The 23326-nt window shown below is 40.5% G+C and overlaps 1 protein-coding gene across 1 annotated transcript in view; it reads right to left on the reverse strand.

The window, feature by feature from the left end:
* The window catches only part of PCDH15 (protocadherin related 15), a 546308-nt gene that overhangs the window by 106184 nt on the left and 416798 nt on the right, over window positions 1-23326 (reverse strand). Inside the window, exon 24 of the mRNA XM_044236821.1 lies at window positions 11163-11290. Within this exon, the coding sequence (XP_044092756.1) occupies window positions 11163-11290 (128 nt within the window). The remainder of the gene's footprint in view (window positions 1-11162; window positions 11291-23326) is intronic.

Below are 23326 nucleotides of genomic sequence, written 5' to 3' on the forward strand. Positions count from 1 at the left end.
GGGTCCTGGGATGGAGCCCCGCACTGGGCTCTCTGCTCAGCAGGGAGCCTGCTTCCCCCTCTCCCTCTGCCTACTTGTGTTCTCTCTCTCTCTCTTTCTCTCTCTCTCTCTCTCTCAACTAAATAAATAAATAAAATCTTAAAAAAAATAAAATAAAAAAATAACATAAAAAAATACTATGAACCTCATTGACTTTGTCTTTTTATAGATTACTTGGATTATAAGAGGCCATTGACTGCCTAGGTGAAAAAATCCTGGGAACAAATAAAAGGAAGCACTATAAAAAGGAGATATGTTTATAAAAACTAGTGTAGCTACCACATAAAGTTTCAGAATCTACTTGATGGGAAGCTCTAGTTTACAGTTTTGTTATTCTTAGGCTTAAACTATTGTCTTGTGAATTCAGACATTACCATGCCTGTTTTTTGTTTTTGTTTTTTTTAATTTTAAATTCTTTTGGCACTTCTTAGATGTACAATGTTCATGAACTAACCCAAGTAAGTTATGTTCTCTTTATGTTCATAACCTTGCCTTAGGCCACCCAGTTTTCATTAAGGACAATTCATTAAAAGTACTCAGAAAAATCAGCCATTTTTAATGACTCATTTGGATCTAATTTTTTTCATAATACATACTAAAGGAATCTAGTATTTTACTCTTCCTACTGGCAATATTAACAGGTGATTCAAAATTAAAATGTATTTAGAGAGATATGAACAAAACTTTTTAAAAATACGATTTATCACTTTTGCTCAGATTGGTGTTCTCAGCCTTTTGTGTCAGGTCAGGGTGACACCAAGTAGAACAGAGGTTTAAGAAAGTACGGGACATTTTCAGACAGAAGTAATTCTCATTTGCCTGAATCATCTCTGGAATTGTGATCAACAATGCAGCCCTCACTTTCAGTAGGATTCTGGGATTTTTAAGATGAGTGTCAACATTCCTACCAGAGGGAGGAAGACTCGATCCTTGAAACAATATGGGAGCACAAACACAACTATTACTGTCCCACAACGTACAAAATCTCCTACCAGAAAATGTAGAAGATGATATTTCCCCATCCACACCCTGAATTGTTATGCATTTAATCACTTAAAAGACATGCAGGCCTTAAATAAATTTATAAACCCAACAGAGTGTGAACAGACTCAGGAATGCATGAGCCACCAATGAATTCAGGAAAGGCAAAATGATTTGGCCATTCATTGAATAAAGTATTTCCTTTTCATGTATCATGTCCAATGGCTTAAAACCCATAAAAATTCCTCAAGCTCTCTACTTTTAAGGAAATTTCCAGTTATGAGAGTGACTTTTCATCTAGTTGTAAGGACCCAAAAACTTCCTCATTTTTCAGAAACAAACAGCTCGGGAAAAAAAAAAATAGATCCCTTTCTATTTTAAGCAAAAGAAATCAAGGCAGTTCTTAATTAAGTCACATTCAAACCAAGAAGTGTAGATTAAGTTACTACCATGTGAATAGAAGATTTTAGATCTCCCTTCTCTGATAATAGAAAGGCTGATTTGTATAGAGAAGGAAAAGATAAAGAATAAAACTTATATATGCAAAATTATTTTATCTGAAGAGTCCATTTGCAGCAAAGGAAAGCCTTGGTCTCATCCATTTTTACCAATACCAACAAAACTATAATTTTATACTTGTTCATACCAATAAAGACACAAGCTATGTATCAGAAACATTACAGATCTCAACTTGCACAAGGGAAAAATGTATGCCTAGATTCTTGGAAACAGAGTATTTAGTGATCATTTGTTTGCATATTCCCCACAGATTTCAAAAAATAGGTATAAGGCCGTTTCCAAAACTCTGTTAAGGTTTAATAACATAAAAACAGTTAAAGGGGATGATGACAGAGATAAAAAGCAAATCCTTTCAAGGAAACTAGACAGAAAGCTAGCATGCCATGTGTGCCTTGCATTTATCTTCTACAATTGCTAACGATGAATCAAATATTTGACTTAAAGACTCCAGCAGACAAAGCAAAAGGAAAACATCATTCACTACAACATAATCCAAGACCATATAACAAAAGTATACCAGTTGTTAGGAAAAAAACAAACAAACAATTTTCTTGACAAGTGGTGTCTCCATTGGAGGTAAATAAACAGAGAAGTATGACGAATGCCTGAAATTCAAAAAGATACCAACCCTAAGCTCTTAATTTTGGCAAGAAGAGAAACTCCCAGGGAAATAAGAGGTCCTGTAACTCTTTGTTGGAATCAGGCTCAAGAAAGTTTCACTGAGGGGCGCCTGGGTGGCTCAGTGGGTTAAAGCCTCTCCCTTCTGCTCAGGTCATGATCCCAGGGTCCTGGGATCAAGCCCCACATCGGGCTCTCTGCTCGGCGGGGAGCCTGCTTCCCCCTCTCTCTCTGCCTGCCTTTATGCCTACTTGTGATTTCTTTCTCTGCCAAATAAATAAATAAAAGATTAAAAAAAAAGTTTCATTGAAAGAGTATCTGTACTTCTCTGAAAATCAGTAGTCTATTTACATAGTTCATAGAGAAATGTCCTGACTAAAGAGGGTAAAATCCATGGCTATATGTAAAAGAAATAAAAATAAAATTTTAAACAAACACCAATTTGAGGTGGTTAAACACAGTATATCTATAATGCCATTAAATTTGTGGGGAAGCATGACATTTGAATTATAATAGAGAAAACACACAGATACACAATCAAAATATAATGTGTCTAAGTTCTAAATTAGACACCTAGTAATTCAGTCATAGGGTCATAGCCAAGAAGGCCAGCAGGCCCTGAGGCACCTGTGCCTCTTGAAATAATAGGTGTTTGCATAAAACTGTGTTTCCCATAGCTGGCAAAGGGGACTCAAAATCAGTATTTTAGGAGATCTTTGTTCAAACTGCTCCTTGTTAACATGTCTATTGTATGGAGTGCTGAGGAAGAAAATGGTCCTAAAATAAGCCATTGGTTTCCAGTGACAGAGACCACAAAAACTGAGACATGCATGGTGTTTTAGATTTCAGAATTAAGTAATCCACACTCTTGACCTTTAAATGTAGTTCTCAAATACAACAGTTTTCTCAGGGCACTTGGCACCCCCCTCCTCCGGCACACACACCACAGTTTCTCTAAGGTTAAGGAACATGCAAGTATCAGAAATAGTTAAAGGCTTTAAAAGGCACCCAGTCCTAAAGCAGTTATTTGCCTGAGGAAAGATAAGAGTGGCCGGGAGAGTTGAAGTGTAATGCCCCACTTAATTCTGGGACTTATTTCTTAATTTCTGGGACTGCGTCCCAAGTGATCTCAACCAGGCCCCCACTCTGGCACCGGGGAGATGGTCTCCGGGCAGGGATGCTCTCCGACCAGCTGTGGACAGGTGACATATGGCTCCAGTGCCTGTGTGTGCTCATCCGTAAATTGAGAATAATGTAAGAACCCCACAGAGTTTCGGAGGAGTCTGAACGAGTTAATTCCCGAGAAGCACTTAGAGTACCCAGCATCGTGCAAACATAAGGGATGGGGTTGCTCTTAGTATCTTCCTGGACGTGAGCCAGGCATGGGTCTAGTACAAGATGCCGTGCTGGGGAAACACGGTAAACCTCACTAATGGGCTGGAATTGTTTTCCATCAGACGCGAGCGAGCAGGCACAGTGCTGAGCCTCAGGAGCCTTTGGAGGCACCAACCTCCACTGTTCACCTTGTGGATTTCTACATACTTTGCCCCTAAGGACATCTGCATCCTCTTACAGTGCCCCCAGTTTTTTTTTTCTCTCAACAGCATTATTCTGCTAAATCCTGTGTCTCATGCTTATTGAGAAAATGTAATAAAGAATTAAGGATCTGACAGTGAGAACTGTTCCCTTGTTGATGCTTTTTCAGAATCGTATTTTCTTTTAGTCCATAACTTTCTTAAATCTGGGCCCTCTAATAGCTCAGAGATGCAATATTCATCATCTCTTTGACATTCAGTAGACATCGAGTCAACATTTTAATTCAATTTTTCTGACACTGAGTTTTTCTCATCTGCAGTCTGTAGTGAGAGGGACTTACTACATACACTAACTTCTGGAAAATATCTTCATAAATCAGAGATTTCCTGATCATACTTACTTAACCTCTCCCTAGATTTGCATTAAGTCAGGCTCTTTGTTCCAGTTAAAAAGACGTGCAGTAAACTGGAAAAATTAGTTACTAAATTGAGCAGTGCTTCTAAAACCAGATCTGATTTTTATTTTAATAGAGAGAATCATGATTCACTGAGGCCACCTCAATTCAAAAAGCAATTAGTTGCCTTGTTAATTGCCTCTTAATTTTTCACAGAAACTTAATAGGTTCTGTTATTTTTTTTTAAGATTTTATTTATTTATTTATTTGACAGAGAGAGAGAGATCACAAGTAGGCAGAGAGGCAGGTAGAGAGAGAGAGAGAGGAGGAAGCATGCTCTCTGCCAGGCAGAGAGCCCGATGCGGGACTCAATCCCAGGACACTGAGATCGTGACCTGAGCCACCCAGGCACCCCTGTTCTGTTATTTCTGCCAACATTCCATTTCTGCCATGTTTCTACTCCTCACTTCCTATGGGAAGCAGGGGCTATGGAAGTTACCAGCAAAGTCCTTAAAAAAAGTAAACCGGACCGAATTCTCACTTCACTGGTTGTGGGCTGAGTAATATTTGGAAAGTTACTAAACTTTACTAAGGGCCCTTTCCCCCAACAGTGCAATAAAAAATAATGCACACCTACCGTAGAAGTAGGTGTTTTACTTGTTTGCTTGTATTTAAATAAATTCCATATGTTAAAATATGAAGAGTTTTTGACAGTCCTCAGAAAAATAATGACAAACAAATGGCAGCTATTGTTAACAGTAAGGTATATTCAGTGATTAATATTCTCCAAAGAACAAAGAGGACCAAAAAAGTTCATGTTCAAATGTTCAGCTTAATCTTCCTTAGCTCACACAGAAAATTATGAGTAATATTTCAAATTCTTATGAATTTTTCCAACCTTGTTTTCATCAGTTATAGGGTTGCTTTTGAGGAGTTTTTTCCCTGTGTTCTGCATAGTTCTTTGACTTTTAAAGATATATATGTTGCAAAATAATTGCCTTTAGCTTATTGCTTTGCTTTTCATCATTTACAGCATGTCATAGTGTTCTGTTATTCTGATGTAACCACATTTATCAGCCATTTTTAATTAGCAGAGGACATTTCAGTAAGTGATATTCAATTAATGGCCTTGACCCAAAGTTAGGGGCATCTAAATTTCCTGAGGGCTTTTTTTTTTTTTTAAAGATTTTATTTATTTATTTGCCAGAGAGAGAGAGAGAGAACGCGAGCGAGCACAGGCAGGCAGAGTGGCAGCAGAGGCAGAGGGAGAAGCAGGCTCCCCAACGAGCAAGGAGCCCGATGCGGGACTCGATCCCAGGATGCTGGGATCATGACCTGAGCTGAAGGCAGCCGCTTAACCAACTGAGCCACCCAGGCATCCCCCTGAGGGCTTTTAAAAATATATATATATATATTTTATTTATTTGAGAGAGAGGGAGAGAGAGCACAGGCAGGGGGAGTGGCAGAGGGAGAAGCAGATTCCCTGCTGAGCAAGGAGCTCGATGTAGGGTTTGATCCCAGGACCCCGGGATCATGACCTGAGTGGAAGGTAGATGCTTAACCGTCTGAGACCCCCAGGTACCCCCTAGAGCTTTTTCAACATAAAAATTGCTGGAGATCCTGAAACACACTCCCTGCAGGCTGAGAGCATCACGACCAGATATTTGCAGCTAATACTGATAGCCATAATGTTGTGTTGGAGAACAAAAATTTAAAATCCAGTTACATAATCAATGAAAAACAGACTAAAGCAAATCTTCACCTCTGAAGCTGAATGTAAGATTCACATTCACATCAAACTAAGAGGGATGGGTACCAATGAGGAATGACAATTTTGGAAGGAACACTTTTCATATTCTGCCAACACTGGAGATGCCCTTCACCCTTTGGGACTTCTTTTTTTTTTTTTTTTTTAATGGAGCTAAAATAGCCATCCCCTAAAACATACCATTTAAACATTTTTCAGTGTATGCATCAGTTGCCTTCAGTACAATCACATTACTATGTGAGCATCACCACCATTCCTGTCTAGCATGTTTTCATCTTCCCAAATCGAAGCTCTGCTGCCTTAACCATGAACTCCCATCTCCGCTCCCCACTGGTCCTGGCAAACCGCCATTTGCTTTGCTGTCTCAGAACCTCATAAAAGTGGAATTATACATTTGCCTTTTGGGTCTGGCTTATTTCACTTAAGGTCTTTAAGGTTTAGGCGTGATGTAGCGCTGGTCAACACTGCCTTCTTCTGCAGACTGGCTACCAGTCCGCTGCAGGTATGCACCGCAATCGGGTCCATCCAGTCACCTGCTAACGGACGTTGAGGTTGTGGTTGCCTTTCAGCTATTGTGAATGATGCTGCCCAGAACAATCCTGTGCCTGGTTGTGTTCCTGCCTTCAGTTCTTTGGGGTATATACCAGAGGTGATACGTTTAACTGATGTTAATTCTTGTGTCAAAGACTGGAGAGAGAAATTACTATTGATTTTCCCCTCTCTCTCCCTGCAATTAAAACAACTGATGGCTTGTGACCAGTAGAAATCAATTTGGTGGGACTGGTGGTGACAGAGATATCAACATGAAACTGTAGTGAATGCTGATTTTCCCAAATTAATACTTGTGTTGTGTCCTCTTGACACAACCCAAGAAGTACTTTAACATGACATGAGCATTCACATTCTCGAACCAGAAACCAAATCTCTTATGTGTCTATGTAAATAAAAGACTGACTTATTTACTCTTTTGTCTAGTTACTGGAATGTTAACTCCGTAAGCGCTGAGGGGGAGTCTTTTCTGCTCACCTCCTTATTTTCAGCATATGCTAGGAATACAATATGTATTTTCTAAGAAAATGAACTTGGAACCAGTCTCTAAGCATATCAGATATGCTGCTTCAGGGCACATATACACAACTTTCTTTTATGGTCATTTACACGGCAGAATTCATTTGAATCATGCTCTCATTGTGTTGCCTTTACTGTCAAGTATCTTTAGCAATGCCCTTAATCCACTCTCCATATTTTAAGCTAGTGAGTATAGTTTTATTCACCGATATTTTAAAGTTTCACCTTTCTTAGTCAACTCTATATTTCCTCTTCCCTTTCCTGCATGTTACACAATTTTTTTAATTTAAATATAAGATTTATGATTATGCATCCCATGCGTAATTACAAGAAATTAACTTGCATGTATAGTAGATAAAATAGGGAGCACCCCACTACCACACAGTGATCGGTGTGAGAGCTCCCTCCCAGTTTCGTGATGGGTCTTTCCGTCAAGTTCCTGTACTCGGGCTGGTCTGATGCACTGCTGTTTCCAATAAGATTTCTGCAGCTTTAAGCATGAATTGAAAAGGACTGCTTAACTCACTTTCACTCTGATTAAACTTGGAAAGAAGGAGATTCCAGGCATCAAGGCTACAGACAGCTCTTGAAAGCATCCCCCAGTTAAGATTCATGACTCCAATCAGCTCCTGAGCTCCCTGCTTCCAATCACTGCTCCACAAACACACTCCATGCTTCTTCCTTCCAGGTTCTGACTCCCTGTTTCCTCTGCTTAGATGCACAGGCTCTGCCTCATTTAAGCTTCACTGGGAGAAAGTCTAACCACCCTTCAGGGCTGCTCAAATTCTTCACCTTCCTGGCAGCAAGCAGTTCCTGTTCTTTCACCAATGGAAGTGTCTCCTTCCTTTGAATCCACGGGAGAAACCTGTGCTTTCCTAACAGAATTGATCACTACAGCACATATTGCATCAGTGAGTTCCTGTTAAAGTCTTCCCCTCCCACCCTTCCTCTCTCCCTCTCTCTCCATTCCTCTTCTCTAACTCGTGTGGAATATTACACTGCATAAGGCTGGCCACCTGGAAAGAACCCAAGTACCTCCTGGTAAAAGGAAAAGTGGGGTGTCCCTCAGAGTTGTCAGTAGTCCCAGAGAAATTAGCCCCACCTGTCCACCTCCTCATATGACATCCACGTGTTCATTCCAAAGCACCTGTCACCATGCAGACATGTCCGCCCACACAGCCCTTTCCCTTCTAGGGGAACCCAGATTCCCACCTCACCTCTGCCACCAGACTTTCCCAGGGGTTCCCTGCAGCTCACAACCCATCATTACCTATATTCCCTAAATATCCCGGCCTTCTCTCAGACTATTAATTTTCTGATTTCTTGTCCCTAAACTGTCCCCTCCCCTCCAGGAGATATGGCTTTTGGCAGCCGTCTCAGAGAGCTACCCCCATACTTCAGCTGACAGAGAGCCTGGGGCAGACTGGCAGACATCTCTCTATCTGGATGGAGGCTTCTAGAATATCCTTCCACTTCCTTTGCCACCTTCTCCCAATTCCTCTCAAGCACCTGCCATCATCAGATTGTATCACTCATAAGTATCTCACTACAATTGTCTATAGGCCTCTGGAGACATCCCCTTTATTAATGGGCTATTTTCAAGTTTGGCTCATTTTTCTTTTTTCCACTATAAATGCTCTCATGATGAACAGTCATAGAAAAATCCTCAGGCATTCTATTCACAGCAGCATGTGACTTTTGATCACTCCCTCTCTTACTAATCTACTCTTTATGGGGTACACAGACCACGTTCCCCTGGCATTCCTGTCCCCTCATGGCAGCAGCTTCTTGGTATCCTCTGAAGGACTCTCTCCATGAGGTCTAAGAGGTGAGTGCCAGGGCTTAGTCTGTGGACCTTTCCATCTATGCCCATATTCTAGGTCATTTCATCCTGGCCCATGATTTCTTCCCTGAATCTAGATCAGCATCTCTGACTGCCTTGCCTTATTAAAAATCTCCAAAAATGAACTCTTGATGCCTGCTATGACAGTACCTGGGGGAGGGATGGGGACCTGCTTGGAACAAAACCTAAGGGTCATTCTTGATTTTCTCTCATGCCCCACATACGATCCATCAGCATATCCTCTTTGCTATCTTGGACTCCCTCCTGACCATGACCCCAAACCACCACTGTGGTTCAGCCCACTGTCATGTCTCTTCTGGAAAGTAATACATTGGGCTCTGTGGCTCCTCTTGTCCGAAAACGCTGTTCACCACCCCCACACTAACCCTGCACAACATCAGGAATAATCCTCTTACATCGGGTTATGTCACACCTCTGAAAAAAACCATTCAAAGACTTCCTTTCTAACACATCGAGGGTAAACCCCATGTTCTGGTCCTGGGCCACATTTCGAATTTCATCTCCAACCAATCTTCCAGCCATGCTGACCTCCAGGCTCCCACTAGCTTGAGGGACTGGACAGAGGAACGAGCAGAATACTCCTGACCTAGGAATCCACAAGTCTTGCCCTTGACCACATACATGACTTTGTACTAAGTAGTTACTGATTTTATCCATCAGTGACGTGTTTCTTTCACTGGTTTGAAGTACTGGGGTGGTAATGCTGTTTTTGTTTGTTTTTTTTGAACTGCTCTATGTTCAACTTCAAGAACAGTACACACTATGAGTACTCAAAGAAATGTTTGCCAACTAAATGAATGAACTGAACCAATCAACACTTCATGGGACAAAAATGTAAAACTCCTTTGGAGTCTCTTTTTACTTGCAAATCATGCGATTTACATATAATGTGTTGACCATTTGTGGACCACTTTTTGTTCGAAGGGGGATTCTGATCAGGAGTCAGTTTTTGGCACTATGAAGGAGCTACTTGGCAAGCACACTATACATGTTCATTTGCTTGCCTGATTTTCCTCTTTCATACTTCTGTACATAAGACCATAAGGCTATATGTAAGAAGAGTTCTACTCATAGCTCTCCTGTTATCAAGAAAAGAAAGGCAACTCATTGATCATGACTGAAAGTAGATGCAACCACCAGTTGGATTCACCCAGGGAAATTTAGGTTTTATGCGTGTGTATTAATGCTATTTAAAAAATATTCTTAAAATACTTTTAGAAGAACAACTGTAATTAAGAATATGAAATGCTGGGAGGCTTGCATGGCTCAGTTGGTGAAGTGTCATCTGCCTTCAGCTCAGGTCATGATCCTGGGGTCGTGGGACTGAGCCCCCATATTGGGCTCCTTGCTCAGTGGGAAGTCTGCTTCTCCCTCTGCCCCTTACACCACTCTTGTGTTCTAGCTCTCTCTGTGACAAATAAATAAATAAAATCTTAAAATAATCCAAAATGTTCTAGCTTCTAAAATTTCTCCCCAATGTAATACAGTATTTATCAATTTATTTCTCAGTAACAAACCTATTGTAACTTTATATGCTGCTAACCATTTATAAAATCTTTCAACATATTTGATGATGACTTATTGGAGAGAAATGAAGAATTATCAACTTTTGTCTTGGATGTTGGCTTTTAAAAAATTCTAGGTAGGGGTGCCTGGGCAGCTCAGGTCAGGTCATGATCTTTGGTTCAGGTCATGATCTCATAGTCCTGGGATCCAGCCCCATGATGGGCTCCTTGCTCAGTGGGATCCTGCTTCTCGCACTCCCTTTGCCTGTTCCCCTGATTGCTCTCTCTCTCTCTGTCAAATAAATTAATCTTTAAAACAAAAAAGTCTAAGTAGGTTTGTGATTTTTTTCTGACATATCTGAGTTTTTTTAACTTTTAGTAAAGTGCTAAAATTAGTAGTGTTATGTTTTACATTTATCTCAGATTTTTAATTTTAAAAAATGCTGCAGAAAAAAAATAATTTATCACATGATTCCTTCTATTAGAAAAACAGTAATTTTATATTTGCCACTAGAAACTCCACTTTGCAAATCTTTGGAGTTACCCTGAATTAAACCTATGAGAAGCATACAAATCTACTGGGAGCCATACATTTTAATGATTTAATATCTTATTCAGAGTAAATTATCATAAGTAATTTTTCCTATTTTCACAGTAAAAATAGAACATAAAAGTTGCACAGTATTTGCCTCATAACTATTCTGTATTTAGTTTGGCTAATTAAACTCATGTATCTCTGAGTTTCAGACTTTTGTTTAAACAACATGAATAAGTACTCAGTCAATACAAACTACATGGTTACACTTTATCTGCGAAGTCTGAGCTCTTTGTTTTAACGTTAGTTCGGTATCTTAATAAATGTTTTCGTACCTTAACTCTGAGCACAGAAGTAAACATTCTTGCATCTTCAGATACACCTCCAATGTAGAATTTTTTCTGAAACACTGGGGGATGATCATTTTCATCCTGAATCTCAATATACACTTTAGCCGTATTGCCTGGAGGATAAGAAATAATATATTTTTAATTGGTGGCTATTCACTAGAAAAAATGCACTGGAGTAAATACTTATTATACTTGCTTTTTTTCCTCTCTCTCTCTCTGAAACAATGGAAATGGCTTAAATGAGAAAGTCATTCCTGAATGGCAAGTTTAATTCCCCGAGGTCCACAGAGGACACGGATAATGATGCTTCTGGGCCAATAATGTGAAATTGCTGTTATTTCTTTTAATTACAATGTCCTGGTAATTCATTTTACTTGATTTAATAGGCACTAAAGAATTGTGTTCTGCTGATTTTAATGAAACAATTCAACTGTTCATGCTCGCAAACATTTCACACACACTACCAACTACACCAAAGTGACACAAATACATAAACACTTTTATGAAATAAGAGAAACTGACGTCAACTAAAAACAATATTTTTTTCCTTAAGTGTAAAACTAGCATTGATAGTCTCTCAGTTTAAAAATGTACAATATTGGGGCACCTGGGTGGCTCAGTGGGTTAAGCCTCTGCCTTCAGCTCAGGTCATGATCTCTGGGATCGAGCCCCGCATTGGGATCTCTGCTCAACGGGGAGCCTGTCTCCCCCTCTCTCTCTCTGCCTGCTTCTCTGCCTACTTGTGATCTCTGTCAAATAAATAAAACCTTTAAAAAAATAAAAATGTACAATATTTTCTTTTTTTATTTTTAGGATGAAAAGTAAACAGTGGTTGGGTGAGGGGTTTATTTCTACAAAGAGAAACCAAGTTTGGGGCGCCTGGGTGGCTCAGTGGGTTAAGCCGCTGCCTTCGGCTCGGGTCATGATCTCGGGGTCCTGGGATCGAGTCCCGCATCGGGCTCTCTGCTCAGCAGGGAGCCTGCTTCCTCCTCTCTCTCTCTCTGCCTGCCTCTCTGCCTACTTGTGATCTCTCTGTCAAATAAATAAATTAAAAAAAAAATCTTTAGAAACCAAGTTTAATCATAATGTTATAGCTGGTTCTTTAGCCACTGAAAAAAAGTGTAGCTGGAGAGATCAGTGAGGTCGTGTGAGTTATCTACACTGGGGTGTGATGTCTACCATACTAAATATGCCATAAAGAACACATTTCATCATTAAATGTTAGAATCTCACTCCCTCCATCATCATCATCACTCTAAAGAAAAAATGTAGCACCTGTCACTAGTCCAGGAATAACCCTCTACAGGGAACCCAATATACAAAAATAACTCTGGGCACCTGGGTGGCTCACTTGGTTAGACGTCTGCCTTCTGCATGATCTCTGGCTCCTGGGATCGAGCCCTGTGTCAGGGCCCCCTGCTCAGTGTGGAGTCTGTTTCTCCTCTCCTCTTGTGCTTTCTGTGTCTCTCGCAAATAAAGATGTGTGTGTGTGTGTGTTTATCAAAATACTATGCAGCCACCAAAAAAGAAAAAAAAAAAAAGAGAGATCTTGTCATTTGCAATGAAATGGATGAAACTAGAAGGTGTTATGCTAAGTGAAATAAGTCAATCAGAGAAAGACAATTATCATATGATCTCTGATTGAGGAATCTGAGAGGCAGGGGGAGGCTGTGGGGGGAAGGGAGGGAAAAAATGAAACAAGATGAGATCAGGAATGGGACAAACTATAAGAGACTCTTAATCTCACAAAACAAAATGAGGGCTGCTGGGGGGTGGGGGTTAGGGAGAGGGTGGTTGGGTTATGGACATTGAGGAGGGTATGTGCTATGGTGAGTGCTGTGAAATGTGGAATCCTGAGGATTCACAGACCCCTGGGGCAAATAATACATTATATGTCAATAAAAAATTAAAAAAAAAAAAAATCAGTGAAGGAGCCCAGACTTGGGTGTCAATCATATTGGCTGGCCTTCTGATTTCAAATCTCCTGGTCTGTTAAAGTATGGAGAACAATAAAAATAAAACAAAACAAAAACAAAAAAAATAAATAAAATCTTAAAACAATACTTAAAAATAATTCACAAACCAGGAAAAATGAGGAATCGCTTGGTAATCCCTTTGCAACAAGTAGACTGAAATGATAGAAGCATTCTGATGTCTTACCAATGTGAACTTTGCTCATATATTTCAATTAGGATCAAATATAGAGCAATTGAGCTACAAATTATTTATCAGGGAAAACTTAAAGTTGCTGCTTTATCATAGCCCCAACTACAACAATGTAACACCGATCTATAGCTCCATAGGCATATCGTGGGTGTACAGCAGTAGATCTATGTCGATTAAGTACACAAAGGAATAACCTGCATTGTCTTAGAACTGAAAAACAGGCTGCTTTCTGCTTGCCCGGAGAAAAGGTCAGAGAGGTGAAAGAGTTATTTTCCCGGAGGTTTTAACCCTACCCTGCTGCTACCCATTTAGTTCTCTCTTATCTGTCTCTTTCTGGCCATCCCTGACCTGGAGGAGTTGGAATGGGGAGGAGAGTGTGTTAGCTCAACAGAGAAGGTGCCCCGCAGGGAAGCAAGGCTAATGGCAGTTAGCCTGCTGTGTATTGGGGTGGGGAAGTGCTCCGAGCTGCCCCCTGGTGGGCCACCAGCCAAGGTTGGCCAAAATGAACACCACTTTCATCTTACTAACTGACCAGCTTTATCTCTAGAATCAAAGGACCTAACAGCTCTAAATTTAACATGTTTTAACAAAAGGAATTCCAAACTACAATTATCACCTTTAAGCTTTTTTTGAATGTTTTTAATTAATGATCACATTAGTTATGGTCCCTATTGGCAATACTTGAGAAAGTGAAGGCTGATTTTAAACTCACTGTAAAAGAAAAAATTTATGTGCTGAAATTTATCTACTTTTCTCCTGACACTTTATAAGATGATGACAGAAGGTTAAGTCCCAGGCATAACATATTATGCAGTCAGGAACAATTGTGCTTTAGATAATCTTTTAAAAAGCAACTGTTAAGTATTGGGAAAAATAACATGAGAATCAGTGCTGTAATCTGAAGTGACACTTACATGCTCATAAACATATTACATGTATACATTTTATAAATTCCAGAGACTGCAATAAAAATATTTTAAAATATATGTTTAGTAGTTATTAAAAATCTCTAATAAAATTAACATCCGTAGAAACACTGAGATAAATATCTACTTACACTAATGATATTCAATGGGTACAAATAATCTGTAAAATAATTTATCCTGCTTTAACCTTAGACTAAAGTTTTTCAAAGTTTCCTTTGACAAAATACTCATCTCACAAAAATCATCATTACCATGTAAAATAGCATGCTTTCCTATCAGTTGTGCTTAAGTCCATATTTGCTTTGAGACTGATACAGATTAACCATATTTCACTTGGTGCTTTAAATAAACAGTAAAATAAAGTGTGATGGTACTTCCATGCCATAAATTATGTGAGGAGAGCAAGCATGATGATGGAGAGTAATCACAGGACTGGATTATCTGTTTAAGTTTTTCTTGTAATTTTCATTTGCCAGATTTGGGCATTTTTAGATTTATATAATAACAGTAATAGTAATAATAATAATAAGCAGCATGTAACATACCCAATTCTCTCAGTTTTTTATTGGCTGCTCTTCTTCTTGCCTCTAATGTCTTTTCAACACAATATGGGTTAGTTTCTCCTCTTAGTTTTTTAAATATTTGCCTAACAACTCTGCAGTTTGACAAAAATTTAACTAGAAATGGATCATAACTCTGTGTTACTGAGCTGTATAATTTCTGGCTCATCTGCCAGAAAATAAATGGAAAGAAAACATTATAGGTATTTTATATTTACTTAGTATATAATGCTGTTGCGTTCCATGTCAGTTTCATCCTGGGCTATTTTTACACCCAATAACTTTATCATAATCATTACAGTCTTATTGCATTTCACACACTGGAATGTTGTGCAATCACAATTTTATTTTATTTTTTAAGTTATTTTTTACAAGATTTTATTTTATTTCATAAGGTTATACTTATTTATTTAAGACAGAGAGACAGGGTACAAGCAGGGGGAAGGGAACAGGGCTTAGAGAGAGGGAGAAGCAGACTCCCCACTGCGCAAGGAGCCTGATGCAGGACTTGACCCCAGGACCCTGAGATCATGACCTGAGCTGAAGGCAGATGCTTAACCGGCTGAGCCACATCAGTACTCCTTAAGGATTTTATTTTTAAATAATCTCTACACCCAATGTGGGACTTGACCCCCATAACCTCGAGATTTAAAATCACATACTCCATCCAATGAGCCAGCCAGAAGCCCCCACAAATTAGAAAGGAAAAAAACAAAACAAAACAAACAAACAAAACAAAACAAAACAAAACAAAAAAACAAAAAAGGCAGCACCAAAGTGTGATTAACAGTATGAATAATTCTTTTCTTTACATCTACAGGAACCCATTTAAAAATCTAATTTCATCATGACTGTCCAAATACAAACCATAAATATAAATGTTTTCTTATTATGATAGCTCCTTAGTTCTCATTATTTGTTGAGGAATTTAAACCCAGTTTCACATCTTCATATGGTCCTCCCAGGTCTAGCAAAAATTCAATACTGGGAGCTAATGGTTACTGGGCAGTATGTGGCTGCCAATTGCGCCAAGCTTTGCAGGAGAATCTGGTCCTAGGAGATAGATAGAGCTGTTATCACAATTACTGTTATTCTCATTTTCATGCAGAACACTGACAGGAGAACGAGGTGAGAGGCTGGCGCAGGGCTGGCGCGTGTTCTCTTTGGCACATGGTTTGGCTGAGACTGGAACCCATTATGCGACAGTAGGACTCAAACACTGACATCTCTAGATTCTTGGAAAAAGGGCCAGTTTGTGTGCCCTAACATGGGTGAAAAGAAGTTTCAGGTTGATTGCAGCCAACACTTTTGATTGACTGCAAACATCACTTTAAAGATTACAATTGTAGACTCCTTGCCTTTTTGTAATTAGGAGCCTCTGCACCCTGCCTGAGTTCTCACACAGCCATCCACGCTGTCCCAGAGGACTTTAGTGCAGGGTTTATGATCTGACTCCCCAGTTTTCCCAGCAAGTATTTGATGGCCTGTTCTATATCACACTGAGCAAGTAAACACATAAATATATCAACTGATCAATACATTTCAGTGTTTTGCCTTTGCTGGTGATGATTCCAGTCCAGGCATCCTCCTCAGGATAATCAATTTTATGAGTTTACAATGCATTGTGTGAAACACAATGTCCTCTCAGGTGCCTGGAATTTACCTGTACCCATCTTAAGAAACGTCCTCTAATGGTCAAGGGGTCAGATTTGGTCAGAAGATAAAAGAATGTCTTAAGGATACATGTCCTAAGGAAGAAAATGAAGTCAGGGCAAGGTGGGGGGTGGTCTGTGGAAGAAACTGGAGGGCATTTTGCCAAATTAAGTCAGTCAGACAAACAAATACTGTATGACCTCACTTACACGTGGAATGAGGACAAACAGAACTCACAGAAACAGAACAGAGTGATGAGGGACACCAAGGTGGGGCATGGGGTGGGGTAGGTATTGTTGATCAAACAGACAAACATTCAGTGACAAGAGGACTTTGTTCTGAGGCCCTAGTGAACACCATGGAGACTGACAGGAAGTGAGAACTAACTTGATTGTGGTAAATCACTTCACAATATATACATTTATCGAATCACCGAATTAAACACCTTAATAATTTTATTTGCCAAGTATACCCAAATAAAGCTTGAAAAGAATTTTGATAGATCTAAGAAACTACTGTAAAATAAATACCTGGCAGTCACAAAATAAATAAAATACACCCAGGTGGTTTAATCCCTAGAATATCACTCACTCACATGTTCTGACTCATGGACGTACCATGTGAGTGACACCAGTGGCTTCATTGGCTTACACACTTTCACAATGCTTGCATACAGACTTAGGGTGCTATCCTGGTCTTCCACTGAATTTGGGTTTTGAGGATTTCAAAGGCAGAAATTTGGAAGTAACTCTGATTTAAATTCCTTTAAGGAAATACACTTCTAATCTTTTTAAGAGTACTTGTACAATCTTTTTTTTTTTTTTTTTTGGTCAACAGTATATCCTTTAAGGTAGCTGTGAAGCACATAACAGAAACAGAAAAATGCTGAGGGAAAACAGGAAAGTGATACTTTGATAAAATGGACGGGAGAACAGTGTGAGAAGAGCAACACCAGTGCCAGATGTCAGACACCCCCTGCCCTCCCCTTCTGCAAGTACCGGGAGGAGCCCCACAGGGGCCAAAGGACAAGCTGGGGGCAGGGGGGCAGATTTATCTGGCATGTGTTTTGGTTAGAAACATTGTACTCTTCCTTTGTACTTGGGGGCTCATTGCCTCATTTCCCTCCTCAAATGACATTCTTTTTCCTCCAATTTTGTAGGAGAGAACCTCTTCTTTGGGCAGCACCTTTGGCTTCAGTAAGCCAAGATGTTCCAGAAGGGACCACTCCCTTGAGGGAATGTGACATACCTCCTTAGTTTGAAGAAAGAGAAAATGGAACTGCTTAAGAGTAAAGCTCAGGTAAGAAACTAGGAGTCAGAACAGAACCTTTGGGAAGAGCCCTCTGTTCCCTTTGGCAATCTAAACAAAGAAAAAAGTGTTCAAACACTAAGTGATGTTCAAAAATACCACTAATTCAACTTGACTCCATGTTTTTCAAGACCACATTTAGTTTGTGATTATCTTTCCTTCTTTCTTTTCTTTCAGTAATTAACTCTGGGCTGTTAGTTTTCCCAGGAAGCCCCTAGTATTCTCAAGATCAATCTGTTTCTTCTGTCCACACGACAAACCTACTGCCTACATTGCACTGGGTTCTCACGAAAGACTTTCTGAACAGCTGTCTAAGGAGTTAAAGCCGTGGTTCTCGGCCATGGTTGACTTTGCCCATCTGGAGACAATTGTGGTGGCAATAACTGCAAAGGGAAGGTAGGTAGGGGGATTGAGTAAGTAGAGGCCAGGGATGCTGAGGAACATCCTGTGATGAACAGCACAGGCCCCCAGAGCAAAAAAAAAAAAAAAAAAACAAAACAAACAGCCCAAACTGTGGATAGCGATGAAGCTGAAAAACCCCAGTTTAAAATAAAAGAGAGGTTAGAGGAGTAAAGATAAATGGAAAGACTGTGGATACATAAAATAACCGTGTCATGGGTCCACCTGCAGGCACACATCTTTAATGCAGGACTCAATCAAAACAGGCTGAAATTATGCAATCATATGATGGCCCTCCCCCCTGGGGCTGAGTTCTTTCAAGTCAGGGGTTTGATCTTGTTCACCCTCACTCCTGTCACTGCCCCTTGGCCTCTGCTCTTGACATTGCCTCCATCTGAAGGCGCTGAGCTCCAAACACATCTCTAATTATCACTGATAAATACATCAAAGAAATAACTACTGTCATCCTTAGGATTACAGGAGCTTAGTCTGATTAGATAACATACACTAGACTCTAAAACCTTGGAGGCAAGGGCTGTTTTTCTTATTGTTATATATTCTTCATGGTCTGATGCATTAGATAGATTTTTTTTTGAAATGTATCAAAAAGATGGAAAATGACTTATATTCTCTGATGACTCCATTGCAGAGAACTCTCAAAATTCTTGGAATACCAGGCCTACTTGGTTATTCCGCTGGTGCCAAAAAAATGATTAGTTCCTCATGAAATCACATCACACAGACACACAGACACACACACACACACATTTTTACACTGTTTTTCCATTGATACTACTTTTGTATATGTTTGACTGACAAATTAATTCTCTGGAAGCACTGGGACTTCCACATGGTAAGTGTTCAATAAATGTTGATTTAGACTAGAATTGCTATCATCCCCTCCCACCCAGTATCCACTTAAATAAAATGAATCGCTGTATTTTTCCCCATAAATAATAGATTTCAAGCCCTTAAAAAAAAAATCATAGTACTGAACAAACACATGTTGCTATTAAAATTAGGAGTACCTCTCTCAAAGATAACAGATTTTTAAAAAATACAGATATTAGGAGAATACAGACTCTGAAATCATTTCATAAGTCTAAGGACTATTTGGAATGACTCTGAGGATTTATGTTATTTATACTACTGTTAATTTCCTCAGCATTCTTCTGCCCTAGTTTATATGCCAGATAAATGACTGATTCTCTAAATAGTGTTTAAGAACAAAAGGATCATCTGAGATAAGAACTTAATCTGATCTTACTAAGGGGTTTATGGATAGTTATTCAGTTAAAAAAAAATAGGCTGATTTGAGAAAAGCATGGAAGAAATAGGTTTTGTTGTGTTCATTAGATGGAATTTGTAGGAATACAATATATTTACATGCTCTTTTGAAAAATAAATTATTAAGTACATTAGCATGAGAAAAGCCACTGCCTTTTTGGTTTTCAGCTTTCTGCCCTGCAAGAATTGTACTTGGTTATATTTATACACACTATTTTCAGTAGCTAGGCAGGAGAGATTAAATCTTTTGATGTTCATTTTAATACTTTTGTTATTGAGCTCTGACAGTTGATTTAATTAGCCTTTGCATGATTTTAATTGCTTGTATCTAAAACATACATTTTGTGTTTGTGTTTGCTGCAAGGTGAATAACTGAATTAAGGACATAACTGCCTGTAACCATTGGCTTCGGACACTCAGATTACTATAATATATACCAGTTTTGGGGTAAGTCTTTTTGTCAAGAAAATGATGACATTGACAATGTTACCAGAACAGTGATGGGGAGATAATCAGGAACAGTAATATTCTCAATACCAACTGAAGTTTGGCTTTGTATCCTTATAACATATTTTCCCATTAGGAACACTTAATGAACTTAAGTTTCTCTGTAAACATTAACCAGAAAAAACAAAAGCTGAGACTGCAACATTGTTTCTTTTCATTGGTATGGCAAGCTCTCATTAATCCTGTTGAGACAGAACTGATACATTTAGAGGCTTTGGGAGGCAATGGTTATGACTTTCAGCTCACTGTTTCCATCCAGAATAAACAGTAAACACTGTTTTAATTCTTTTGTGTCTATTAAACTCCAGCTCTCTCTACAGCTCAGCTTAACATAGGACCTGGAAGTGGAGATGTTACAAGTGGGGCCAGGTAGGGAGGCCATCATACTCACAGAAATCCCAAACATGTGGAGGTGCGGGAAAACCAGAGATAAAGGAATAACCCAGATACCTTGCCCTAGGAACACCCTGCCCTAAATGGGGGAGAAGGGAATCTTTTATGATAATCACCTGGGACCAACAAAGAACACCCAGACCCTGGGAAGGAAGGAAGCCACTGTAGGAGTTATCACGAGTCCCCGCTCAATGGTGATATCGGTAGAAATGTTACAGAGATTTCAGGTCCCTCGTTAGCTTTCTAAAAAGATCAACCCTAAAGGCCTTTGTCAGCAACCCTGTGGGGACCCCTCTCGCTCTTGAGAGCTTTTTCTACATCTTCACTTAATAAACTTCTACCGCTTTACTCACTCTGTCGTCCCCGAGATTCATTCTTCGGCTCCCAAGACAAAAACCTCGCTCTCCCACATCATTTTGGTGCTAAAACCCAGGACCATGTCCACAGGAAGAGAAGCAGAGAGCGAACTCTTTCCTCTCCTGAGAGAGGGCTGTCCCTCAGCCGACCTCTTCCCATAAACAGCAAAACCTGCACCTGTGGCGGGCTGGAGGCGAACCGCGCAGGCGCGGGTCTTAGGGCTCGGTCTTAGGCTTCTGGAGAAAGGTGTGGTCGGTCCCCCTTCCCCCGACGGAGGGAATGCTGGCCTCACCTGACGCACCTGCTTTCTGCTCATTGCCTTTTCTTTTTCTTTTTTTTTTTTTTTTAAAAGATTTTTGTTTATTTATTTATTTGACAGAGAGAGATCACAAGTAGGCAGAGAGGCAGGCAGAGAGAGAGAGGAGGAAGCAGGCTCCCTGCCGAGCAGAGAGCCCGATGCCGGACTCGATCCCAGGACCCTGAGATCATGACCCGAGCCAAAGGCAGCGGCTTAACCCACTGAGCCACCCAGGCGCCCCTCATTGCCTTTTCTTAAAGGACCTTCTCCTGCCTCAGGGACGTTGTGTCAGGTCCTTCCAGTCTCCGAGGATCAGCAGGCCCCTCCAGCCAGGGACTCCGTTCAGGGTCCCTTTATCCTCCGCCATCCCTTCTCTAAGCACCTGGGAATGTTATGGGTTCCCTGGTCCCGCTGTCTTTGTCAGAGGGAGGAAGAGTGTTGCCTATGTAGATGGAAGGGTTTTTGTTTGTTTTGTTTTTTCATTTAAAAATGTCTTTTTATGAGGACTTAGGAGGAAAATCTTTTCTTCACTTTTTGTTGCTTAGTAAGATAGGTTTCTCTGTTAGGTACAGTTTAGGTTTAATCACGACCAGGGATCAAAACCCAGGTTATTGGCAAGCGAGATTAGAGCTATCCCCCTTACATGATAAGTCAGAGGGAGCCCAATGTTTCCTGGGCGTTTACTGGACAACACGGGTCATGAAGGAGGGAGCTGCAGACCCCAGCCAATTCCTCCACTGGTTGCCTTATGGCTGGGACTTTAGTGGGTCATGTAGTTGGTCTTTCTTGTTTCAACAAGAGAAATATGAAATGATGACGCTAAATCTCGGGGTCTGCACCCCTCAATAGGGCCATGCTTACGGATGGGACCTCAGGTATAGGGACAGAAAAAGTGCCCAGGGGAGAAGCGAGGGAACATAACTGAATCCAAGTTTAAACTGTTAACCTCGCTAAGCCTTTATGATTAGGCCAGAATTTTTAGGGGTACATCCAAAAGAGAAAAGGAAGATCAGGTGACACAACAGGTCAGAGTGGCTACTCCTGCTGGCCTGATCCCCTCTCACCCCAAAGTGTTAAGCCACTGTTTCACACTGGGTAGGAAACCAGGGGATGCCTTGGTTCACAGGGGAGAGCTGGATGTAGGGACGCCTTCACAGTCACCTTCCCAACATGCACCAGGTAACGCCTACTAGGATCACAAGATGGGACACCATTCTCCGTGGGGACTCCTGAATCAGGTGCTGCAAAACTGGGTAATTCTCCTTGTAAAACTTTCTAGTGTTAAAACAAACAAACAAAGAAAAAACTTTCCAGTGTTTTCCAGGGGTTAAACAGGGCAGGTTCTTCAAGGCAAGGTAAAATCAGGCGTGACCTTTGTGGCAAGGCATGGTCTCTTCAGTCCCCAAGAATTCTCCTCTGGGGTGCCTTTTAACCCACTGGAGACAACTGGCATTGCAAGTTTAGGAAAGGGTTGAGTTCCTGTAAAACTCACTGTATGGCCACAGTGGGAAACTGGGCAGATAGACTAAGGAATCCTGGATCTATCCAGGCTTTCAGGGCTCCAAATCAGGGCCCTGACATAAAGGCCACTTGCAGAAGGTGTTTACCCAAACATGTTGGCTAGTAAACTCCCTCCTGACCTACTGAATCAGTGTCTAAATAATCCTCCTCCCAATAAACCTAAGTTGCTGGAGGAAACACAGGCCTCCCCACCAAGGGGATGCTGACTTTCCCCTACCCCTCACTGTTCCTACTACTAGATGTGAAGTCTTCCCTCTCTTTCCTTTCTCAGGTTAATGGCGATAATTGGAGCCAACTGTGGTTAGTTGGCCTCAGGTCCTGGACTTTGAGGAATATTTCCAAGCAGCTGCTGAAATTCCCTTTGTTTTGTTCCCTGTCTTCTCTGGCCAGACAGAGACTGCCTAACCCCACTTGTTGGTGGGATAACAAGGCAATTATGCATCTTTCCAAACGGATGAGCTTTAGACAAGGGAAACCTTTTCTCTGTCTCCCAGCAGCACTTGCCCCATCTGTCTGCCCCCTCCTGTTTCTGTACCTTGGAAGTGGCCTACATTCGGGCTCACTTCAGGTCTCCCCTCCTGTGTCTCAGGTGAAACTTGACAATGGGGAACAAACACACTTTGAAAAGTGGCCCCAGCTGGAACAAAACTTGGGATTTAAACTACATGTCTTGAAAGTTATCATCATTAAATGTGAAGCTCATATTCTGCCAAGGTTTGCTGAAGGTCAAATAAGCTCGTGTTATCTCTGTTCCAATTTGTTAGCAAAAAGATG

Source organism: Neovison vison, chromosome 2, assembly GCF_020171115.1.
Source record: "Neovison vison isolate M4711 chromosome 2, ASM_NN_V1, whole genome shotgun sequence".
Classification (NCBI taxonomy): Eukaryota; Metazoa; Chordata; class Mammalia; order Carnivora; family Mustelidae; genus Neogale; species Neogale vison.